This window comes from Zerene cesonia, chromosome Z (assembly GCF_012273895.1).
Source record: "Zerene cesonia ecotype Mississippi chromosome Z, Zerene_cesonia_1.1, whole genome shotgun sequence".
NCBI classification, from domain to species: domain Eukaryota; kingdom Metazoa; phylum Arthropoda; class Insecta; order Lepidoptera; family Pieridae; genus Zerene; species Zerene cesonia.
Window position 1 is genome coordinate 10,958,862 of NC_052122.1, and position 16,898 is coordinate 10,975,759.

Here is a 16,898-nt window from a genome sequence, read left to right on the forward strand (position 1 = left end):
AAATGTGAACTAACAAGCCTTATCATATTATAATAAGTTTATGTAGAAAAACCATAAATAAAACACTCGCTATGCAAATACGAATAAAATAATGCACACAATATAAAAACTTCGCTGTTAAAGCCATTCGCTAATTAATTCATTAAAATAAAACAACAATAACTGATAACAATATTTTATTACTTTCTACTAAATAGATTTAGCAATCCGACCACTATAACAAAATAACGTTCCCCACTATTAACAAAACTAATCAAAAGCACGCACACAATAATCATAACATACATTAAGTATGTGTTTATTTCAAACAGAATATATTATGTGGATGACGTCTAATTCGCTCTTTCCAAGTGCTCAACTGAGCGGGTCTGTTTTTTTTTTGGAATTAATTTTAAATAATGATGAGAATGTATTTAATGGATTAACAATTAGTAGGTTTTTAAAAATTGCTGTAAGCATCAATCAATTTACTGATATAAATTGCATTTACGTGTTCATTTAATCAATTTTACTTCACTTCAAAGAAAATTATGTATACAATAGGAAAAAACAGTTTCCAGTATTAGTAGTATTCATATGGCTAGGTGTAAACAGGTACACTATTAATTATTTACTGTCATCACCTATTTTTTTTTTTCATTTATTTAGATAATGTCCTTTAAAATGAACGTAAAATTGACAAAATCAAAACAAATACAAGAAAAATATATAGCTGCTTTATGCTTATTTTGATACTGTGCCACTATAGAAACAGGCCAGATTCATAAAACCACCTATCATACAATAATAATGACCACAAGTATTTCTAGCGGATCGCCAAATCTAAATTTCTACAGCCTTAACAATATCCACTTAAACAAATTGCAAATTATATAGCCCATTATCATTTTGCATTTCCTTAACGAACAACACTTGACCGACACCATTACCGAATTTTATACATCTTGATATGAACGAGAGATGCTTTAGTAATATTTAAAACATGCATTTTTATTGGAAATTATGAGAACATAGTGCGATTTGAGTAAACTGCACATTTTATATGAATTTACATAATTTTAATCAACTCCGTATAAATTTCCACAAAACATATGCGTGAAACGTCACTTTGACAGTTTCATGCATCATACACGTGGATTAAAACTTATAATAAATGCATTTTCAACGAACAAGAATGAATTTACAGAGTAAGATGTATACTAAACATCGTCCGAAACAATTTCTATATTTGCGGAAATGATTTTATTTTTAAATAATATGAGCGTTACGAGTTTAGAGTTATTAATCGTATTTATAGACGAAATATACGGAAAGGAAGAAAAAAAGCATATTACATTCATAAAAATATTTTGTAAGACATACAAATAGCGTAACTTCGCCTGACCCTAATTTATAACATGAAAAGGTAAATAACAACCCATGTGCATGGGTATAAAATCCACAAGATTATTCAAAAAACATGCCTTATACTTATTTATAATTTGAAAATCATATATTTTCCTTACATATTCCATTGACACACATGCAGTATATTCTGAAATTTTATAAGCAATGTATTGCTTTGTTATATTTGTACTTATTTAAGGCTACAATCTAAAGGCCGAAGCGATTGCATAATATTTTTAATTCCTACTGTGCGCATTATACGCGATAATAAGAAATGCTTTATAAATGTATCAAAAAATTTAGCGGCAGTAATTCCAACGGATTATTTGTAAATGCCTCTATATAATTATTGCTATAGAGTTTCAAATAACACGTATCATTAATGTAGATTTAATATTCAATTATTAAGATATTTTTATTGGCATCACTTAAATCGATAACTATTTACTTAGCACTAACGCGTACTGAAACAAATATTTGCCATCAGTGCTAAGAAATGCGGTTATAAAACGAATGTTGGCATATTCAAATTCAATATAGAATTTAAATTTAAATAGTTTTATGATCGGTGATTTTGGAACAAATATCATCACCATTCATTTAGCTACATTGCGTTTTATAACATCGGTCTTATAACAAACACTCCATATGTTAATTCGCTACAGTTTTGTATAAAGACCGGTGAGAAACCAAAAACAAATTTTATAACCAAACAACATATATATATAGAACCAATTGCGCTAAACACCATCAACAATCTATGGATATTTTATTTCCTAACACGGGTAGACAACTCGCGTAACACTATCATATCAATATCTGTGAGCGTGATAAACTTTTTTAGTCTGGTAACAGTGAAGTCGAAAGTTCTATCACAGTCTATGGTTTTATTGTTTATCTGTGGTCACTTGTCTTGGTCGACGTCTTTCTTTGATCGCTTCTTCTCTGGCAGTGGTTTGATTGTCGTCTTTTTTGGTACATCACCGTTTGTGTCTAGAGGCGGCAGATCTAGTAGATACGGCATCATGCTGCGAGATTTCTCTTCAGCGGATAGCCATTCCATCTGAAATTTTTTTTTGGTCAATTTTAAATTTAAAACAACATTTTATTGCATTTATTTTTTCTATTTTAAAGACGAAATCTAAATTCACTATTATTTTAATTTTTTTTATCTTAAAATTAAAGTGTATGAAAATTTTTATTTACAGCATTGAAATGTTTTATAAATGAGAAATTTTTAAAGAATACAAAACAAAAAAAATTTATCACGACTTCGAAACCGCGTCATTTTGTCAAACCGTAGCAACCCCTAGCTTCTCGGCCACACGTGATTCCGCCTCAGCAGTCGAATTCCAATAGACATTGCCGTCACACATGTCGAAGCACATCTGCTGTGCTCGAAGAAGTGTATAAACCTCTCTTCACACACAGCTCGCTTCATACACCAGCCCCACATATACACAACTTGACCTTTTGCCGATGTTCGTTGACCGCATGATCACATTGGTCGCATCACAATCACATTCCCCACATACCGCAGCCATATATTCACACACAAACACACACAAACACACACCTTCATACGCCACCCCCACGCACACACACAGATCTTCTGCATATGGTCGTTGATCGCGTCATCGCATATGTCGAAGCTCATTCGCTGTGCACGAAGCCAACATATGCCCCGACCATATATTAACACACAAAGCTCCTACACCTATATACACACCACCTCATACACCCCCCCCTCCACTCACACACACACGCACACACACACAGACCTTCTGCCGGTGGTCGTTGACCGCGTCGTCGCATATGTCGATGCACATCTGCTCGGTGAGGCGGCCGTCGTCGGACGCGTACGCCGCCGCCTGCCACGCGACGCCGAGCTTCGACAGCGCGCGGCCGGACATGCCCGCAGTGCGCGCCGCGAGCTTCGAGCACAGCTCGCTGTAGTCGAACTGCTCCACGCTGAGGCGTCTGGACGGGTGTGAAAGGGACAATTTATTAATTTTGAAGCGGTGGGAAACTCTATTAAAACGCGTCGTTACGTAACGCGTTACGGCGCCGGTCTGTCTCGCACGTGCAACGGCGGTAGGCGGTAGGCCGTAGGTCCTTCTCATTCTGATCCACGGTGTATTTAGTTAAGGTAATGGACTTCTCATTTATTTTGAAATGGATAATTGGTACAGGAGGGGCTTTAGAAAATGTAAGGACATCGGAGACGGAAGCGATTTACGCAAATGAATAAATACTTGAAGTACGAGGTGGTGGTGGGAAATCTGATTATTATAAGCTGAGATGTATAAAACTATATAGGTGTTTCAATTAATTAAAATACAAAATTATTTAAGGAACTTAATTATTTTGAAACAATATTGAAGTTACAAAGTAAGGCATTAGACAATTTCGTAAAAAAATATTCAATTAATTTCTTCAGATCTACGTTTATTATTAGAAAATTAGTTTGAAAAACATAGTACGCATTGTACATACCTCTTGCCCTCCGAAGCGGGGATCAGCACAAACTTGTCGAAGTACAGCCTGATCAAGCGTTCCCTCTCCTCCAGTCCGGGCAGACCAAACTCAATCATCTTATCCAATCGATCGTTGATAGCCGAGTCGAATTGCTGTGGGGTGTTTGAAGCCAGCACGAGCATAATCCTGCTGCTCTGGTCCGAAGTTCTATAAAGAAAGGCGTTGAGGGCGGCCCTCAGGTCCTCGCTGATGTGCTCTGAGGAACGCTTGCGGAGGAATGCGTCCGCCTCGTCGATGAATAATAGGACACCTGATGAGAAATTTCTTATATACCAAAACATCTATAATAACCCTTTACATCATTAGTTTATTAATATTATAGATTTAGGTTCTAGCCTAATTAAATCCTAATTCTAATTTTTTTGAAATTAATGCGTATACGATGGAGATCCATAGAATGTAGTCCCTCAAGATATTATATGTGGTTACGTAAAATTAACATAGTCTTAACAGAGGAACTACTGAGTGACTTGCCGGCTCTTCTCTAGAATCTGCTTTCCGAACCGGTAGTTACTTAGTAAAATGTTATGACGATTAAAAAGCGCTTTTAGAAAATATTCCATCCTGCTTTTTTATGTTCTTCAGATAAACTGTTCCAGTGTTTTATAACACATAACGGCATTTTTTTTTACTAAAATTACAGTCTACGTGACGTGTTGCGTTCGACTAGTTGCATCGTTTACGGTAATTCCTGATCCATGTGTCTAAAATTTCAAAACTGAGCTTTCGGCTAGAATCTTAAGAAATATCTTTAAAATCAGTTTTAAATAAGTTTTTGTATGTAATACTTCTTAATGATAGAAGTTGTTTATATTTGTTTCGATGTTATATTTATAGTGGTTATATTATATTTCATAGTTGATATCGATATTAAAAACTAAAAATACCTTTTCGGCTAGTGTTGGCCCAGTCGAACACTTTATGTATAGCCGCGACTGCTTCTTTGCCCATGGGTGCCACGTCACCACCCGTCATTATGGCATACTCCATGCCCGAGTGTTTCGCCAATTTCTGCAACAATTTTTATTTTGCGTTTTTTTAGTATTGTACTCGAGGACATTAATGCTGTCTAAATAATCGATAGTTTTGATGATTTTTCCTTCAAATTAGTACTAGGCTCATAAAAAATGTTCTATTTTACACCATACAGCCGAAGTGAAAATTTCATTGACCAATCGTAATCAATTTGTTAGCTGTCTATACTACATTTCACTACAGCCTTTCGCCACAGCTAATCCTAATTTACTACTTATGAATTTTTTACTTCGGTAAACACCCATCACCAATCCAAGGCAATACCGACCTTCGAGAACAGCGTCTTCCCGGTCCCCGGGGGACCGTACATAAGCAGGTTCCTGTAGAAGCCCTTATTGAGCCTAGTGTTTTTGGTCGCTATGGCGATGTCTCTCAGGCGCGTCTCCAGCTTCGGCGCCAGCACGACGCCGGCCAGCGCGTCCGACGGCTTGCGGAAGTGAGCCAGCGCCCTCGACACGGTCAGTATGGGATGCTTGGCCGCCTCCAGTAGCGAGAATCTGGACGTTTCGTTGACTAGCGTCGGCTTCCCTGGGGGTTACATTTTGTTCGGTTGGTTACTGTGCTTTGGGAAGTTGGGAATAAAAAAAGGCTACAAATCTTAACTTGTTCTTTATAAATGATGTTGCTTCACAGTTGTATCTCTAGAGCCGAGATTAATTTGTAGAATTCTCGGTTATAGCCTATAGCTGACTCATAGTAGAACATAATAATTAATGACTTATTTTTCCAATTTACTTCAGGTTTAAATAATAAATTCTCATGTCAATCGTGAAATTTCGATCTGGATGTACTTACCAATTCTAGCCTCAATAAATCTAGCTGTCACTGAAGTGGCACCCTTAGCGGTGTACACTCCAAGGGCTAGCAATGACAGACCACCAGCCGCGGCCAATGTCTTGTCCCAGTCTGTTAAGAGAGCGTTCACTCCTGCCCCTATAACGCTTCCCGCTGTTCTGTTGATTTAACATATTCATCATGTATAAATAGGCATTTCAAATAGTTATTTTCTAAATACAGAACACTAAATCAGGGCATTCTCGAAAGTGTATTGTAAAAAGAAAAAATAAATTTATAAAAAGCTTTGAAATGTAATACAGATCCATTACAAAAAGTTCACATCATTTATATATTATTTTTTCATTTATATACCTAAGCTATAATCTTACTTCAAATTATCGTATAATATAATACTATATTACAGTAAAAACAAAATTCAATGCTAAGTACACACTGTATGCTCTCCAAAATAGTAGTCCTGTTTTCCATAGCCTTTAGTCTGATCTGCTCCAGGTTAATATCCCTATTTTCTCTCTCTGCCTTCGCCCGGGCTCTGGCCTCAGCCTCTATGGCCTTGAGTTTGTTCTTTTCGCGCAACTCCATTTCATGCTCTATGGTCGCGCGCCGGAGCGCCTCTTGCTTCGCTACACTCTCTTCTTGTCTGAGAACAAAAGGTGTTTTTTTAAAAGGAATTAGTAAACTAAAAATATGAGTACTGAAGTACTTAAAGGAATGCATGACAAAAGTTTTATTTTGTTAATGACAAAACTGCATAGGTTTAACTGCATAGAATGTTATGTATCTAAAAGTACACAAGTTTGCTTCTTAAAAAAGCTTAATTAAAACTTCAATGCATTTGTAGAATAGATCTATAAGGCAGATGTGATATACAGCCTCACATATTATCCACAGACTGAAATTTATACATTTCTTTTCTTGTTTGCAGTACTGTGTTACATGTAAGTGTAGTTTAACATTAAAATCATCATCAGCTCTATATGAGCTGATACCACTGCAAGGACACAGGCCACCTATGAGGGTTCAGACAATAATCCCCACGCTGCACATGTGCATTTTGGCAGATGTCACATGACATCAAATTTTTCATTCTTGGACATGCCGCTTTCCACACAATATATCCTATAACATTTCTTGCAGTAGTAATGACGACAATGTATTGATAAATTAACCTTGGACTTCACGTCCAAGTCGTCACTACTGAGCCCCAACTGCTCATTGCAGCTGAATACTTACATGAATACTTCTATCAACTTACTTCCTTAATATTTCTTCTTGAGATTTCTGCTGCTGCACCAATTGTTCTTCATAGCGCTTTTTTGACAGCTGGTCTTGGTACTGGGCGCGTATCTGATGCTGTTTTGTTTCTTCCTATAATATAAATAATGTAAATTGTGTTAGGCATAAAAATAAAAATTTTATTTTGTCCCTTACCAAGTGACAATCATACCAATATGAAAAATCAAATTATTATTGTTATTTAAGTTAAACCTCATTGAAATATTTTATCTATTTATTTTATACACTTAATAGTTACCAAAATAATGCAAAATTTATTCATATTTTTTATTATTAAGTTAAAATAAGTAACATTCTAGCTTGGTGAAACAAAGTAATATATTGTGTCAAAGAAATACAAGTACATAACCCTATCATTGATATCATTTCAATATATTGTAGAACATACTTGCAAAGTCTTTCTTCTCTCTTCATGGTCAATTCTCCGCTGTTCGACCTTGGCCTGTTCTATGGAAGCTTCATATTCCTTTATTTTGGCCATTTGCTCTTGCTGCCGAGTGGCCTCTTGTAGTTTACTTAGTTCCAGCGCTTCCTTAGAATGTCCTGTACAAAATAAACACTGTAAGTTGATGTGAATAATCTGCAACACTTTTTTCATAGTTAGAGGAAGTTTTCTCTACTACAAATAACTAAACAAATTAGACTCAAGCCATGCATGAAGACAGTGTGTATGTGTTTACCATAAATACTTGCCTATGCATGGTAGTTATGCATGTTATAAGATTGACTTAACAGCATTGCATTGAGATAAAATAATACTATATACAATGTTCAAATCACACATCAAAATTAATTTGAATGAGTATTCAAATAAGTAGTAGGCAATTTAATTTCTTCATTACAAAAAACATTCAAGTGTTTCAATATGTGAGCCTCTGTAGTTTAAATAAAGAAATATAGCTTTACCTATATAAGCTATAGGGGGTGACAGACAAACGGGATAATTGAATTGTTTTGTTTGACATTGAATTTAAGATTAAAAGATAATAAATTAAAAGAAATATTAATTTTTGCATTGATAATGTAAAAGTAAATAGAAATCAACAGTTGGCTTTGCATGTGTGGTCAAAGGATATTCCTATGAGATTGAGACTTATGTATGTAATGACTGCAATAAAAAAGTAAATTTTGTTATTATATTGCCTGTTGACTATCTCCAGACACAGAAGTCATATCATATAATTGCTCCATTGCAATGTGAAATAAGGCCAAAAACACTTTGAAATTTTTATAAATGAATCAATGCATTATCCATATACAAGAAATGATGAATTAACATGTTATGTTTGTGTTAAAAGACTTGTAACAAGTGTCGTCTGCTCAGTTGCATAAAGTACTTTCAATCAGTAGATGCATTTAAACAAGACAAAACAACAAATTTACACTCAGATCAACTTTTGTGACCTGACCTAATTAAACTACTGAAACTTTGTTGTGTACTTGTATTCTTATAAGAATTTCATATAAAATAATTTTAGATTTCAACAATAATAAATATGTAGTTTTAATAATAAAGATATACTGAAGAATTAGTTATGTGTTCAGTAGTTCATGTTTTATTTATTAATTTTACAATGTGAAAGATAGGTTAGGCGGTCGCATTATGCAATACTGCTGCAACAATGCTGATAAGTAAATTCTACACTTACTTGACCGTTCCAGTTCTCGAGCGGCTTGAGCAGCCCTTTCTAGGGCGCTAGAATCAAATCTATACGCTTCCATGGCCTTCTTCTCAGCTTTTGTTAGATTTGGAGGAGCTGCCGCAGCCTCTCCTTCAGGAGGCGGTCCTTCAGGTGGAGGCTGGGACGGTCTAGAATATCCAAATAACCACGACATTTTATGTTACACGTATCTTAATCCATATAATTCTTAGGAATAATTGTTATATCGGTCTATTTAGTCGCTTTCAAATTAAAGCACGCTGCCGTACGAAAGACCGATTGACAATCTACAAAACCATAGACTATGGAGTATGGAGCAGAGATGAGAGAATACTTACTACCAATTACCAAAGAGTACACAGATTATGCATTACTTAGTTTAGGTACAACAACGGGTACTCACTAGTCATCGGTCCAGTGCTGGATTAGACATAAAATCCAGTTCAATAATGTGTACTGATTCCCTTGGTAGACGCCTACTTAACTATTATTTCATTGACAATTTATATCATCACAGAAAATGTGGGAATGTTGTTATTAATGATTATAACCAAATAATTCTCCACACTCTCCGGCTCCTCCTGTTGAAAAGCAATTTGAAATTATGTCTATACTCTCTAAAGTTCTTTCGGAGTTGAGTGAAATACGTAAAACAAACTCTGAAATGAAGGTGTCATTGGAGTACCATATATACATAAAAATATGCGATGACCTCAATGAATTTGATGACTCGATTAGTTTCTCTTGAAGGTGAGAAGATAAAAAATGAAACTTATATAAAAAATTATAAAACAAACTAGATGAGTCTGATGTATGTAACCGAAGTACTTGCTCGGAAATTAGGGGCATTCCTTCAAAGCATCGTGAATCAAAAGAACTTTGTTCTATTGTCGATAAACTTCACTCTTAATTACGTATTAATTAAGAACAAAGTGCTTAAAAATATTTATAGCGAATTAGGTAAAAATCAGCTACTGATAGGTCATTAGTAATAGACTACTGTTCAACATTTATAAAGGCCAATATACTACATGCAAGTAAAAAATACAATGCATCAAACATAAAAAACCGGCTCAACACTTAAACATCACTCAAACTCAACATTCACTTAGGATTTGCGGAAAATAGCGATGTATTCGTCTCGGAATATCTAACTCCAAGGGCTAGACGATTATACTTTTTGACTCGGGCGTTAGCAAAAACACACAAATATGACTTCTGCTGGACCACGAATGATCGGATTTTTATTAGAAAAAGTGAAGGTTCGTCTCCAATAATAATAAATAGCGAGCACCAACTAGTTGACCTGAATAAATACAATGTAATCATGTTGATAACTAAAGTAATACCCAATTATAATTTACTAATTTATGTTATTGTATAAATGTATTTATTGTTTAAAACGCCAATGTTATATATAACTCATTTCACACACACCAACAAACATAATTCATTTTCACTAATAATAACCTAGAACAAACCTACGCTTTTCATTGTCTAAGGTGGCGTCACTTGACTTATGTTCTAAAAAAATGTATAAAGATCATCAAGTAAAATTATGCACTTATTAGCTGCGCCCCGCGGTTTCACCCGCGTAAGTCCATGTCCCGTAGAAAAATCGGGATAAATAGTTGCCCGTGTTATTCCACTTGGCCAGCTGTCTACGTACCAAATTTCATTGCAATCGGTTTTGTAGTTTTTGCGTGAAAGAGCAACAAACACATACACATCCTTACAAACTATCGCATTTATAATATTAGTAGAATTTAGACAACTTCAATGTAGTAAGTGCAAGAAGCTGTCTACCAGAAGAGAGCAGATCGTTTCTAATTGTACGAATAAGTTGTGTCGTAAAGTTTAATTTAATTTAATAAATATGTATGTGTTTATGTGAAGTTTAATAGATAATAACCATGAGAAAATATATTCAAGATAGGTAATTGGTATAAAAAAAATAAAAGCACACATTGTTACACTTTAAACATCGTTTTAATCAATGATAATTTTGTGATGTAGTAAATACCATTGGTTGTAAATATGTAACATCAAAAATAAATCTTATTACAAATATGTAAGTAGGTAGATTATTTAAAATCAGTTTTAAGCAGTTAATTTTAGTAGGCTTCGAACTTAAAAACTAAGTAAAAAATATAAGTTATATACTATGAGATTGTTAGAAAAATTACTTAAAACTATGACGGGTTTCTGTAGAGTATAAAATAATAAAATAAAAATAATAGTAAAATCATGAGTGTGGTATCATCATTATCAGCCTATACACGTTCCCACTGCTGGGACACAGGCCTCCAAGAGTGTGGTATAGGTAATTATTATGCTTATAAAAATAGTCACTGATCGTTTTGTAAGAGATTCGATTGGCATGATAACAAAATAACCTGCAACGTATTCACTAATAATGAAGTAAATGAAAATAATATATTTCCTAAACTAAAATTACAACTGCGACGTTTTAGCGAATAGACATCGGATAAAAGGTATTATTCTACGATTTGACTGTGAGTATTAAATAAGACATTTAAACAAACTTATTCATGAGAAATAATCGAACAATAACTGCACTTTACTCCAAAATTTCTAACAACTCGATAGAAATGCTGATAGGTGGCACTAAGTCTCATTCGTATCGCGCTAATATAAAACCTACGGAACTCTACTCACACCTGCACACACGCAAAAAATAAAAATGGTCTTAAAAGACAGATTACTCTTAAAATTATGTGTGATGGCTCATTGGGTCCGGTATGACACCTAGAAAAATGTTCTATAAACGTGTATATGCACATAAAATTGCAAAAGTTACAAACAATTAAAGATTTTCGACTTCTAGATCGTAAGTTGTGCAGCAAGGCTGGTCCATCTGACTGAAATCATTGTTTATGTTAATTTCATTTTCATGTAGAAAAATTAAAACAATATATTATAACTTAATAAAGTTAAAGATATTCGATATCACTTGCGTTTGACAATATTTCACAAAGTTGGGCTTGGGTGTCAAAAGTGAATTGTTATTTGTCAGGTCTTTTTTCTAAACTTTTTACACAATCTTGCGCTTACAACATTTTAGAATGAGACAATTTTCAAACGCAAAAAGATGAACGAAAACCTCAAAATTAGGCTTTAAAATTCACAACTTTTAACAATATCATTGGAAATTAGTCAATATAAATCTACTATAAATTCTAAGATATATGTATGAATACATGTGTACAATAAAGTTTTTTAAATTTCATTCAATAAATGACGCTATAGAATACATGTAGGTAATGACTAATTAGTATATAATATTAGCAGGGGAGGCCATGATGCTAAATGTGGATTACATCGAGTCTCACGGATACCAAGCAGTTTAGACGATAGCAAGAAAAGAGGTCCTATCAAATTACCACTTTTAAAGGTGGAGGACCGCTTTTGATATTTTAATTAAAAAAGAACCCATTGCTCTATTTATTAAGCTCCAGGATGCCACGGAAATAAAATATACATTAATCTGAAGATTTAAATGGTGATTTCATTGTTATGAACTGTGAAAATTAAAAAAAAAAATATGCTATTGAATATATAATATTGAATTTAATTAAAAATTAAAAATTAAATTACAATAAAAGAAGTATAAATTTTGGCTAATTTGACGATTTGAGCGTAACTTTAGGAATGATCACTTTGTTTTTTTCTCCTAATTTCCGGAGGGTTCCCTGAGCACCGTAACATTAACTGCTCATACTGGCTGGAGGTACTTATCAATAGGTTCGGTTTCTTTAAATTAATTTGACGCGTTTGAGTAAATTTAAGAATCCCCTCTAGGTCTCCCCCGCTATGTTACATTTATTACAAATATATTTGCAAAGATAAGTGTACTGAAATGAGTAATTCATTCAAAATCATAAAAAAATGTAACTTATTATTTAGTTTGTACGTAATATAAAGACGGTTAAATCTAGTTAAAATACACATAAGTTAGCAACCACATCAATACAACCATAACTATGTAGTCAGCTACTTTTATTTACTGGGATTACGTATTTCTATTATCATTTTTCACCACTGAAATAACAACTTATAACAACACTGAGTTTATATGAAGTATACATTGTCGACACCTAGAATTTTGATTTGATTTCATGTTGATTTTACATCAGTTAAAAAAGAAAGAAAAAAAAAAATATAAGAATAAAATAACCTTAAAACAACCTACGAATGATGGCAACGAAACCAATACGGTCGGAACGGTGCATATCGTTGTGATATCGTTATTAACAAAAAACGTTTCATAAACAATAAAATCAAATACTGGATTGAAGTTTTCGTCTGCACTAGATCAGTCTGGAAGGCAGTTATTATTGTCAAATGATAGTCCAATCGTTGATTATCGCCTATACCGTCCGAGGTAGGCCCCGCAGTTCGGACACTTGTGATGTACGTCCATGCAACTATCTATGCAGCACGGTATTAAACAGCAGCCGCAGAAGAATCTAGAACAAATCGAACGCCAATTATTTTTTTGCCCAAATAACAAATATTTGTATTCTATCTGGATACTAAATTGTATAATAAATGTGATTCATAGAATTCGCGTTATTTTGAAACTATTCGGGATGAATTTTAGAAACTATAATTTTAGGCGCGCCACGACTGGTCATATTTTTACAGAGGGTTACAGTGACGTGGTAAAACAGGGCAAAATCCAGTGTGAGAAAAAGGTTGTCTAGCGCGATCACTTTCCCGTTCTAGTTTCAGGACGTCTCCATAAATCCAGGTCTTGTCTCGTGCAGTAAATTAAGATCACTCGGGGAAACTAAAAAGGACAATTTGGGGCATCCATACAATAACTGAGTCCATTAATGTACTTCGATCGAGCAATTGATCTTTAATTGAGGCCTAATGGCATGAGCGGAAACGGAAATTTTTAAGACGGCGTGAATTGCGCTTTTTGATGTGATGGATTGGCCGTGAATGGCCAGCTTTATCCGCCGCGTATTCTCACATGCTATCGTAATATAAAAATGCTCTCTTATGCAAATAACACCATTTGCTTACCCTAAAATACATATAATAGAACCAGCTATATATGCAATGAGGCCTGGTTTCGTCCGTGTCGCCGTGTTGATCTCTCCGTGGCAGCTGGGGCATATCATGTGCGTCGCTTGCGGCCCCAGGGGCACCACAGTTGTCACTATTTGGGGCTCCGTGGCTGTGGAGACAATGTGTCAATCCGTATTATTGGCATAACGTGTGTAATCTTTTACCACTAAGTTCAGTAGATCTACGCAAGTAATAAATTCAATGTAGGAATCTAAAAGGTAGGCGTAATCGACCTTTACGATTTTCATAACAATAGTATATATCTGTTTAAACGTCTGTAAGGTGTGTATATATACATATTATATGCATGTAAATGTTTTTAATGATTTGATATGGTCTAAATGTTAAATTATTTGTTCTTATTTGAAATAATGTCCTCTTCCTTCCTAACAGTTTTTTTAAATCGAACCAGGCAATCAAAACAGAACAGACTAAATAAAAGAACCGAATTGTAGGTCTTGCTTAAACCTAAAATTCGGTTCTTTACACGGATATATATGTTAAAATTAACATTATTTTAAATACATAAGAGATAAGAAGTTTATTGTATAGATAAAATTAACACTAGTTATCAAATGGATGTAAAATATATTTAGAAAAATCAAAAGGATACACATGATAGTAAAATATTTACACAATTAGTATAAAAGTTAGTTATTATAAAAATATCAAAATAAATACAAGAGACGATAAAATTACTTAGTTCCAACTGTACAATAAATGTGATTCATAGAGTTTCATTAGAAACACCATGATCTAATTTGTGGTTTAACTGTTTCAATAAAATGCTAATGCTTGGCATACTTTATACTATCTGTCTGTATCTATGTACAAACCATGATACAAAAGTTTGTTTGACTATATAAGTCAGGTAATGTGAATGAATGGTGGGAAAACATAACTTGGAAGCAAATTCGTATAATTTAAATATTTTTAATTTGTAACTGCAACATAATTATGGGGAATTCCAAAACGAATTATAAGATATCAAAAACCTTACCACCAGACAAATTAAAGGAATATAATTATCACTTGTCAACATAAAATGTGAGAAAATGTAAGTGACTTCGATGTTTATCAATTTAAGTTAAATAAATACTAACTCATAATCTTATAAGCTGCAATGTAAACTATTATGATAATCACAAGGTCGGCATATTATAATTCATTATGTAACGCACCCAAAAAGTCAATGATGATACACTCATATGTCACTAGCACATTATAAACATACTAATTTGAAAACATAGCTGCTTGTAGGTTAAATGGGTTTTATATATTATTGTTACAACAATCCAGTATGGATAAATTAAGGATTGCATTTCATAGTATTTAATACAGATAAGGTAAAATTAAATGGAACATAAGTTATTGATAATAAATTCTTTAAAGGTCAGGAATGTCTGTTCTAGAGTATTCTACCTTTATCGGTGTATCTGGTGATAATCATTTGAGTCTCAAATAAAAAACGTCAATAATAAATGTCACTAAATTATAAAAATATAAAATGAATCGCAACTATGGGCAATAAACAGCTATTTTAACATGTTCTTGAACATTAATAATTTCTACGTAGAATGTATTCTGATATGTGGTTATTGTGAGTGTGTTAAACATATGACAATGAATATACATATTAACATTTAAACTGGTTATGCAACTTTGTAAAAGCTATATAATTTATTGATTTCATATATTTTAAGTATGTAAAAAACCTCATAGGAGTTTCAGACAAGAATAATTAATATTCCCTTCCAGTCTCCATTCAGAGTAGTTGGAATATACATTACATTAGAATTCTTGTTTGTTGATCTATATATTTTCTTCATTATAATTTGCTTTACTTAATATCTACAGAGAATTTCCTATTATTTGCATGGATAAAATTCTGATGTAGAAAATATATCCATAACAACTAAGTTTTAAACAAAAAAATTTGGTAATAAATTGATGATGTTTACAGTAAATTTTGGATGTTACAAACCTTTAAGTTTGCAATTTACATATGTAATATGCAGTTAATAAATTATTAAGCCAACAAAAAAGTAAATGATAGGTATAACATTGTTATTATATCTCTCTATGATATAGGTTTAATTATATGGTGTTCATTTTATGTAAAGCAGATTATAATATTAAAAGTATTAATACTATAAAAATTGGATAATTTCTATAAAAAGGGCCATTTATTTCATTGACCATATAAAAAATAAAAATTTCAAACAATAGAATTGTAAAGATTATACAACAATCATAAAATCTAAATTGACCTGATCATTACACTATGTCAGTACAGAGCAATGACAACTATTTCAATGTGTTATTTGCCTTTTCTTAAGATGTGACAAAAGCAAGATAAATTTTTCCCACATTACACAGTCACCTTCACTTCGGCTATATAAAATCGAATTCGTTACAAGGACATTTATTAGTCATATCCGTAAATAAAATTCACAATTCTCAGGTCAGCTACTTATTTTACGTGGTTACTTACTAGTTCGATATTGCGGAGTATAGGGACTGGAAGGACCCACACCCCCAACAGCCTGTGAATAACTCGGCGGAGCCGCGGGAGGAGCTTGCATGTGGCCGTTGCTCCACCCGTACGGTGGCGGATTTCCATTCTTCTCCATTTTCAACCTTTAACATTAAACACTAGTTACAGCTAAGCACATCTAATTTCTACTCCTCTTGTGTTGCAAAATAGTTCAGTAGCTATTTTTAGGCATGATTCCATCAACCAATCGAGGGCAGATGTTAGCAGTTTTGTAACAACATGCTTGTTTACAGTTAACAATGTGTGATAAAAACAATATACTAACAGAGATGGGTAGTCTCTATAGGCAGAAATACAATGTTTCAAAATAGATGTTCGGTTAAGTCGCAAAAAATTAAAAGATGCTTCACAATAATTATAAATTAATTAAGGTCGATATTTTTGCACTGACGGTAGTAGTTGACTACCTACTCCTCACTAAAACGGAAAATCTAGCTCTGACACTTGATTATTGACAGATCAGACAGATCACTGATCAAAGATGACAGCGACAGATCACGTTAAATTGACCACAGACAAATCAAAGA

The 16,898-nt window shown here is 33.5% G+C and overlaps 2 protein-coding genes across 2 annotated transcripts; both read right to left on the bottom strand.

Moving 5' to 3' along the window:
* Window positions 1–1,804: 1,804 nt before the first annotated feature.
* LOC119835920 (ATPase family AAA domain-containing protein 3A homolog) lies at window positions 1,805–9,026 on the bottom strand. The gene is made up of 10 exons (XM_038361049.1): window positions 8,703–9,026; window positions 7,442–7,596; window positions 7,013–7,125; window positions 6,191–6,397; window positions 5,755–5,912; window positions 5,228–5,487; window positions 4,812–4,935; window positions 3,883–4,174; window positions 3,168–3,366; window positions 1,805–2,449 (listed from the first exon to the last, which is right to left on the bottom strand). The coding sequence occupies exons 1-10, from the start codon at window positions 8,887–8,889 to the stop codon at window positions 2,291–2,293; spliced, it is 1,854 nt and encodes a 617-aa protein (XP_038216977.1). The 5' UTR covers window positions 8,890–9,026; the 3' UTR covers window positions 1,805–2,290.
* Window positions 9,027–10,681: 1,655 nt separating this feature from the next.
* On the bottom strand, window positions 10,682–16,801 carry LOC119835609 (LITAF domain-containing protein). The gene is made up of 4 exons (XM_038360538.1): window positions 16,637–16,801; window positions 16,309–16,454; window positions 13,770–13,923; window positions 10,682–13,204 (listed from the first exon to the last, which is right to left on the bottom strand). Exons 2-4 carry the CDS (start codon window positions 16,445–16,447, stop codon window positions 13,099–13,101), a joined length of 399 nt encoding a protein of 132 aa, XP_038216466.1. The 5' UTR covers window positions 16,448–16,454; window positions 16,637–16,801; the 3' UTR covers window positions 10,682–13,098.
* Window positions 16,802–16,898: the final 97 nt, after the last annotated feature.